The following is an 8816-nucleotide window of genomic DNA, read 5'->3' on the forward strand; positions in this document are numbered from 1 at the left end:
AAGACACCAAGGATAAAATTGAAGGAGCTGCAAAGATCCACAGTAGAGATGGGAGTATCTGTCCATGGGACCACTTTAAGCTGTCAGTATGAATTTATAGATTAAAATAAAATTAGCCCTATTCAACTATTTTAACAAAGTACTAATGTCAAAACAAATGATCTTTAGAGCTGATGGCACATTAATTAATCAAACAGTATAGTTTTAAGAGATGATTTATAACAAGAAGTTGGTGCCAATGTGAGCAGCAGATGAGCTCACAGAATAGGCTTGTGCTCAAACTTGAGCAATGAACAACCTTAATTCAAAGACATAAAAATAAAAATGCAACCAGTCAACTGAATTACTGCTGGCTCTGAACACCTCGGCGATTGCTGCATGTGTAATGTAGACCTCTATCAATCAAAAATTAAATTACTCAAATGATTTGTTAGTGAATCACACAACAGAAGAGCTCACTGTCAACCCAGACAGCATACGTACGTATACAGCAGAAGAGACAATGTGGCGGGTCCTCACAACCACACAGAATAATGAGAGACCAATGTGAAAACTTGTACTGTATGAGGCTCCATCGGTATTTGTTCAGTAGAGCTTGGTCCAAGTCATTCACAGCAGTCAGACTTTACACGTGTAATTAAGTCTGACTCTACTAGGCCCATTGTGAGTGCAATCCCAACTCCTATCTCTTATTAGCTGACAATATGGAGAGTATTGGGGCATTGCGGAAATTTTTGGCATCGTCCAATGTCTATGATAAAAATTTTCAAAAATGATGAGCTCTTCTTTGTTATTATCAAAGATCCATGGTGACTTTAGACATTGGCACAAGCTTCTGTCAATGGTAACACTGAGTTACAGCCAGCACCTTTTAACTAGATTGAGTATGAAATGCAATCCTACTTGCTAAAAGGTGGTCTTTCTATCAAATAAATGCCTATTTAGTTCTTTGTGAATCTACAAGTATTCATACATTATACAGAAGAGTGTTTTTGTCTTATTAAAAAAATTCTGAATGGTTGAACCTTGCAGTCTTATTGGATGGATGATGATAGGTCCGTAACAGTCTCAAGATCAGCAGTAACAGAACAGCTCTTATGTCACGAGTAAAACTGGAACACAGCTCGGTCCATGCTATACCTATATGTCCTCAGATCCAGCTTTCCACAGTGAAGAAGAAGCACTACCCCAGTCGGTTCATTTTTGCTTATTTGGATTGTACTTAAATTAAAAGTGTTGTAACAACCAACGGGATGAAAACAGTAAGATATGCTCCAAAATGATAGTTAAGTCCAAGGAGAGCCATGTTTATAAAGGTGACATTCTGAGGAGCTGGATTCTCGTGCTGTTAGGGCCCACTCAAAACAGCAGACTCTAATTAGCAACTAGACATGGCTATTCTTCTGCAGTTCCTTAAATCTTGCTTCTCTCCCTGCATTCCCGATCATCTTCCACTGTTGCATGTGGTTTCTCTCCACAATCATCTGAAGACCACTATCTTCTGGGAGGGCTTCAATTTATCCAATGCTCCAAAAATCTCCAACTGCCTTCTCGAACCTTATAAGGTGTATCGTGAATATTCTCAGGTTTTATGGGCCGCAGCTAAGTGTACCTGTGTGACAGGTCGTTGTCAATCATGCAACCTTGCCTTGCCCATCTTCATGGTAATCTGATGGCTGCTACAGTATTTTGAAATGAAAGAAATATATAAACTTAAACATATTAATTACTGGGCTATGTGGTTCCTTGCAGAACAATTTCTTAACAAAGAATAATTTCATTCTAGGAAGGGTTGTGTGCTTATGAAGCTGAGTATTTGAACTTTAAAAAGGTACTTAATATGTGAACAGCTTTTTAGTGTTTAGTATCGGCTGCTTACCAGGATATTAACAGGTAAAAAAAATAAAATAAAACGAACAAAGCCTGTGCAATTGTATACAGCAAAGGTCCTTTAATTATCAGGAACCCAGTGGTATTTCACAAATCTGTTATCATCTCTTTATTGTTATTTATGCAGCCCATTATGGATCTAAGTAAATAAAGGTTCATTGTGGAACCTTCATGTAGACGGACCTTTTGGTGAACCACAAATGGTTCCCTTAAGGCACCATTCTGAAAAACCACTTTGGCACCTCTATAGGAGTGCAGAGGAAAACATACAAGAAATCTAAGCAGCAAATGGTGTGACTGCACCTGTCGCACCAGGTAACAGAGTTGAAGGAGACATACGGGCAACAGTTGCTGCAGATTTATTACCAGGCAGGTTCCTCTGAGGAAAAAAAAAATGGCTTTAGGGAACCTGTTAGGTAATTTATTGAAACGATTTTAAAGCCACTAGCTGAAGGGGAAGATATCCTTCTAAATACATAAAGGGTACATCCAGGTCAATACTTAAATTGATCCATTATGGGGTTTTCATAAAGTCTGGTGCCGCTGGTGTGGTGATCTGGAAGACAGAGAGAGAGAGAAGGTGCTGGAGGGCAAGTCGGACTTTTCATTAAGAATATCAAGAAAACTCTGGAAGATTTATGGGATTAGTGCAAGAAAACCGACCAAGATACTAGATGGTTTTCCATAAAGTATTTATTTATTGTATTTTTATAAAAACTGTTTAAATACTAATTTGATTTCACAATTTATTAAACAAAGAAGGACTTTTTTTTTAATGTGGGTTGTTGTTTGCTCAATAAAGGTTTTGTTGTTCTTAATTGGACCTCTGCAGTATGACATTTCAGTTTCACTGGTTTTCAGTTACAATATTAGACATCCATATATCAGGCCTAACCTTGTCATAACTAACCGGTTTGCACTTTGCAGTCCTATGATTTGTTTTCCTTTTCTTTAGCTTTTTTGTCATAATAAGTCTGTCCCATGATGTGATATGTTTATGCTTTATTTTATCAGTTCTCCATCACATATGAAGACTCTTACGATGACGACTATGTGGGGTGCCTGGGAAAAAGAGAAATACAAGTTAAGCAGGGATATCTATCCTGTGAGAAGAAACAGAACTCAATATTCAAATATGCATGGGATGCCGCTGAGATATACTGGAGAAACCGTGTCCCTCCTAAACTGGACAGGGACACAGCCATCGCTGTCACCGCCTACACCTCAAACTCATTTTATTATCAGCTGAATGCGGCTGTGCAAGGTGGAGTGAACCAGGTGACAAACGGCTACTTCAGGTCCATACATTTACTACTTACTAAAGCAATCCAGACTCTGCAGAATGGCAAGTGTATGACAACCTACCGAGGAATTAAAGTCTACATCCCACTGAAGAGAGGAGAACTTTTTCGTTTCGGAAGGTTTGCCTCATCCTCTAAAAGCCGTAAAGTTGCTGAACATTTTGGCTCAAAAATGCTCTTCACGATCAAAACCTGCTTCGGGGTGGACATTACACAGTATTCTTTATATAAGGAAGAATCAGAAGTGCTGATTCCACCATATGAAGAGTTTAAAGTTACTGATGCTCACTGGAATCAAATCACCCTAATGTCAACAGGAAAGGCCCGATCAAACAAGAGGTGCGAGTCGATGAGCCCCAGTTGCCCCTATCAGCCCACATGGAACACAGCTGACACATCCAGTGGCTCAGGGTCTGGCAAATATTGGGATTCTGAGAACTACTACTAAAAAGTAAGATCTGCAGACCTCATCTTATATTTATATATATACCACAGGTTCAACAGATGTGGCTAGTCTCGATGAAGCCAGACCTATAATATATACATCTGCAGACATCCAGGAGTGAATTTTGCTTAAAGCTGGGTGGAAACAATTAGACTGCTCAGTGAGTGTCACATTTCTAAACTAATACAATACCTAGTGAAGGCGGTGCTCACAATAGGAGCAGTGATTTTGAACTGCAAAGACCAGAAGTGTTCTCATTAACCTGGTCCAACAGAGAATGAGCTTCTGCTTACCATTAACCGTCTACAGTTGAAGTCTCCTAAAAAGACCCACTTAGACATTATGACCACACTAGGACACCAGAGAGCCCCCAAAACACAGACCCAGCAATACACCACACGTAAATAGAATAAAATAAATGATTTTTTATTCTTCTCCCAGGCATGTTCTAAATCCTTTTCCATTCACAAGCCACAATAAATGATAAATCAAAACAATTCTTCCTCCTCCTCCACCTCCTTTGAGTTTTGCCCACTGGCTCCAGATTCTGACTCCACGAGCCATGGTAGTGGGCTCCCTTTAAAGTGAACCCGGGAGTACTTTCGGTGACATGATGTGGCCTATTGTAAGTACTTCCATGTTAGACAACAAACTAAGGAGGTCCTCCTCCACCAGATCTCTCTGTTGTACCCCAGGGATCCCTACAGGGCTCCACTGGACTCCAACTCTAATGCAGCCCTGCAGGTGTCCAGACTGGGACTCTATGTGAGAAGCACTGACACCTAGAATGGTGGGGGATGAACTGCTCCACTACTGGATTCTGCAGTCTTTGGACATCCCGATCAGGACAGGAAAAATAAAGCGTAAGGGTAAGGCATCCTCTTCCATCTTGGGTGGGATGACTATCTGTCCTTTGGGGCACCTACAACATATAAACGTGTGTCACTTGTGCAGAAAGCATATTACACATTTTAAAAATAAACATCCATCCATCCATTTTCCAACCCGCTGAATCCGAACACAGGGTCACGGGGGTCTGCTGGAGCCAATCCCAGCCAACACAGGGCACAAGGCAGGGAACCAATCCTGGGCAGGGTGCCAACCCACCACAGAAAAATAAACATAACCTGTTTAAAAAATAAAAAGAACCTGGTGCAAGGGAAAAAAACTTTCTTTAACATCAGATTATACACTGACATTTGAAGACATCAGTGGACGAATGATAAACAATGTGTTGTCAATGTTGCTATGTGTGCGCTCTCTGTTGTTCAGCATTATGAAAATAGTGTAAGAGTCGATGTAAGTTTGAAAGAATTGTCAGGCACATTCATGAAAATATGAACAGTAAAGTATGCATTTAAAGTAAACAGTATATCACATTCCGTCAAAAGGACTGCCATTAAGAGAGTTGATATTGAAGAGCCACGGGAGACGCAGATTTCAGCATTCAAAACACCCGAATCAACAAAGCTGCCAACTGACAGCAGTAAAGCACAGATGAGGCTGCACAACATCCACCTCCTGACTGAACATCTAAATGAAAAACTAAAGGAAGTTAGCATTACTGTCTAACTGGAAATGCAAACATGCCATGCCAGAATAGTCACAGCGTTTTAACACATAACACTGTTGCTATGCCATATGGTGATGCAATAGTTAAAATGAAACAGAAGGATACCGTAGTAAACGGAAGCACTTCTCAAAGGCATGTAGCTGCGGAGGTCTACGTATGTGTGTCATTACAACGTACAAACTAATTATTAAGCTTCAGTTACCTTTTGCTACTGAGCTCCTGATAAGATAATAGTAGTTTTAGCTTTTCAGCACCAAGTCTTTTATTCAGTTTCTTTTGCTCCCTCCCAGAAACCCCAGCAGTGGTTTAAAACACATGGACTGGACAAATTGGAGGCAGGTGTTTTAGGAAGTAGCCCTGTGAGTGTAGCCTTTGCAGGGCCGGATTTCACTGCTCTTCACTGCAAACTTTTGAATGGGTTGCCTCCAGATGTGTTTTCTTGTTGGAGAATCACGTTTGGCCTTACAAGATCACAGCAGCTAAGATTCAATGCTACACACCTAATGGGCTTGAAATGCTGTGAAAATTGTGGACCTTCTATACACAGGTAGTTGTGTGCCTTTCTAAACAATGTCCAATCAATTCATTTTACCACAGGTGGACTCTAATCACATTCTAGACACATCTCAAGAAGAATAAAAGCAAACTGGAGGCAGATGACAACACTTTGGAGGGCCACAGAAGTGGGTGTAATTACTTATAGGAGAGATTTCAGTTTTCAATTTTTAATACATTTTGAAAGCTTTCTGAAAACATTTTTTCTATTTGTCTGTAAATTGATGGCCAAAATGACACATTTCTCTCTATTATATAAAAAAATCTTAGGATCAGATGAAACGCTTTCAGAAAAACGAGACAAGACATTTTCAGAGAGATAATTTCAAGTCCCACGAGACGAGACTTTGTGCCTGAGATGAAGTGAAAACCTAACAGGTCCAAGCTGGGGTGGAAATAAAAGACAAACAGTAGAAGAAGAAAAGACAAAGAGTGGAAGACAAAGTAGAACGCCACTAATGAAAGTACTAAAATTCAAATGTCTCAAAAAAATGATAGTAAAGATTGCATTAGCGCTAACAAACAGAAATTATAACTCGGTGAAATAACGGAACAGCGAAAAGAGATCGAATATATAGACATAGGTGATATGACAGAAGTATTTAGATATTATTCAGCATTAAACTTTAAGTTGGAGACTTGTAGATTGTCTAATTTGTGTTGCCATCAGGGAAAAGTAGTGTTTCTTCCCAAAGAAGAGGTGTATCTGCGAGAATTAAAAGATTTGGTGTTTTGTGAAAGTGAAATCCACATACGTGAGCGGCAGAGATGCGAAATGGCTGGCGTGTAGTGCAGGGCAGGGGGTTGGTGAGCAAAGCGAGCAGGGGGCAAAGCCCAAAAGTATCTATCTAAAGTTAAATCTACAACTCAATAACGTCTGCATAAAGTGAAGAAGCCTGAACACTTTCTGAATCCACTGCATTTGCCAAACATCCTTAGATAAGATTAGGTTGGACTGGCACCCAGTTCATGGATGGTTTCTGCCCAGAGCTTGATGTTGACTAGTTGGGTGTAGGGAGACAATGCTGACCCTGAATTTCATTAAGGGTTTGAGAATGCCATGTCATTGTGTGTGAGAGTGAGTGTGTGTGTGTGGGTGCATGAGTAGTACAACAATGTCAATGAATTAACTAATGACTTAATCTTTATTCCATATAATGCCTTTCATGAGGCACATCACCCTGTAGTGGTTAATGTATTTTGTAAAACAAAGTCATTCATCAATTCACATTAGAAATACTTATTTCATGATTATTGACATTCTTCCAAAAAGCTGTAAATCACAGTTAACATTTTAAACATTTCTTGACTTACTGGCTGAGCACCACCTCAATGAACATTAGCGTATATTGGAACTCAAGTGACCTCAGATAAATTCGCTGAAATTCTCCAAAGTGACAAGTAAGAATTATGTAGTACTGTATACAAAGTAAAACTGAATGTGAAATGAAAATTCATTCTGTATCAAAAAAGCCATTCACTGATATTTTTGGAGCTGTTATACACAACCTTGAGTGCTTTTGTGAATAGTCAAAAAAATTGTATAATACTTTGAAAAAAAGAGAGAAATTATTCTTTAATTGAGGTTGTCATGTAAGAGTCTGAACCATATAGCTTTGCTATGGTACCTTTGGTTGAAATTCCTTATTATTATATAACTGTGAAATGTTGGGGCACCCGTAGGCAGACACCGTATAATTATAAAAGTGTTGAAAAGAAAAGCATTGTTGCAGAAATTAGATTTTCAGTAAACTGGTTCAAAAGGGGGCGAGATGGTGGCGCAGTGGTAGCGCTGCTGCCTCGCAGTTAGGAGACCCGGGTTCGCTTCCCCCTGCGTGGAGTTTGCATGTTCTCCCTGTATCTGCATGAGTTTCCTCCCACAGTCCAAAGACATGCGATCCTAAATTGTCCCTAGTGTTGGTGTGCTCTGCCCAGGGTTTGTTTCCTGCCTTGTGCCCTGTGTTGGCTGGGATTGGCTCCAGCAGACCCCCATATCCCTGTTGTTAGGATATAGCTGGATGGATGGATGGAGGTTGGATAATGGAAGGATGGATGGATTGATGGTTCAAGATAGTGGAGCTCCAGTTGATAAGGACATCTGGCAGGAAAAGGCGGGTCCAGGCAGGAAGTGACATCAAGAGTGGTAAAGCTGTCAGTCTTTTTGCCTGAAGAAGGGGCCTGAGTTGCCTCGAAAGCTTGCATATTGTAATCATTTTAGTTAGCCAATAAAAGGTGTCATTTTGCTTGGCTTTCCTGTAGAGAGAGAAAGAGATAAGGTGTTAGACAACAGCACCCTCTTGTGTTCTGGTGGGAAATTTCCATTATTCAAGCCCCAAATGTAGATAAATAAATATGGATATAGATAAATTAAAAAAAATCAATCTGTCCAGAAAATTTTGTACAAGTGTTTACACTGTACCCTTCATTGTTTGCAGGTTCACCTCAAGAGACCACAATAAACTGATTGAAGGCTGACAAATCTGTCCTGATTATACTGCTTCATGTGCTCCACAACATTCAGATTTTGCAAGAAGAAATATGCTGTTATTGTCAGTTTTTAATTCAAATACTCTGTCTGCTGACAAAATGAATTTTAATAGCTTTTGTTAAAGAATTATAGCAAAATAAATAAATACATGAAATTGGAATATGTATATACACAGTTGGAACTTGCTGTACTTCTATCTATCTATCTATCTATCTATCTATCTATCTATCTATCTATCTATCTATCTATCTATCTATCTATCTATCTATCTATCTATCATATAGTGCCTTATCTATCTATCTTAAATTACACTTTTTATCTGGCTATCTAGATTATTAAATTTAGACAGATAATTTTAATTTTAAAATTAACTTTTCTTTTTTATGAAATACACAGAAAAATGATTTTTTAATATAACCTTGAAATCAATAAACTTAAAAATGAATAAGTATTACCAAAATACAGTGTTCAGTTCTTTTCTTCAGTGCCAGTTCCTTTCACCAGCCTCCACCGCAGAGGCTCCTCACTAGGGGGCACTCTAAGGTGTGAGATTTTCTGATGCAC

General features: G+C 39.2%; 1 protein-coding gene across 2 annotated transcripts in view; it reads left to right on the top strand.

The window, feature by feature from the left end:
• Positions 1-8426, top strand: part of LOC114651589 (erythroblast NAD(P)(+)--arginine ADP-ribosyltransferase-like) — a 16915-nt gene extending 8489 nt beyond the window's left edge. Inside the window, exons 3-4 of one of the 2 annotated variants that reach the window (XM_028801416.2) lie at positions 2905-3642; positions 8200-8426. In XM_028801416.2, the coding sequence (XP_028657249.2) occupies positions 2905-3639 (735 nt within the window). In that variant the 3' untranslated portion in view covers positions 3640-3642; positions 8200-8426. The remainder of the gene's footprint in view (positions 1-2904; positions 3643-8199) is intronic. The other variant, XM_051927614.1, reaches the window with a different exon arrangement.
• The last annotated feature ends 390 nt before the right edge of the window (positions 8427-8816 follow it).

This window comes from Erpetoichthys calabaricus, chromosome 5 (assembly GCF_900747795.2).
Source record: "Erpetoichthys calabaricus chromosome 5, fErpCal1.3, whole genome shotgun sequence".
NCBI classification, from domain to species: Eukaryota; Metazoa; Chordata; class Cladistia; order Polypteriformes; family Polypteridae; genus Erpetoichthys; species Erpetoichthys calabaricus.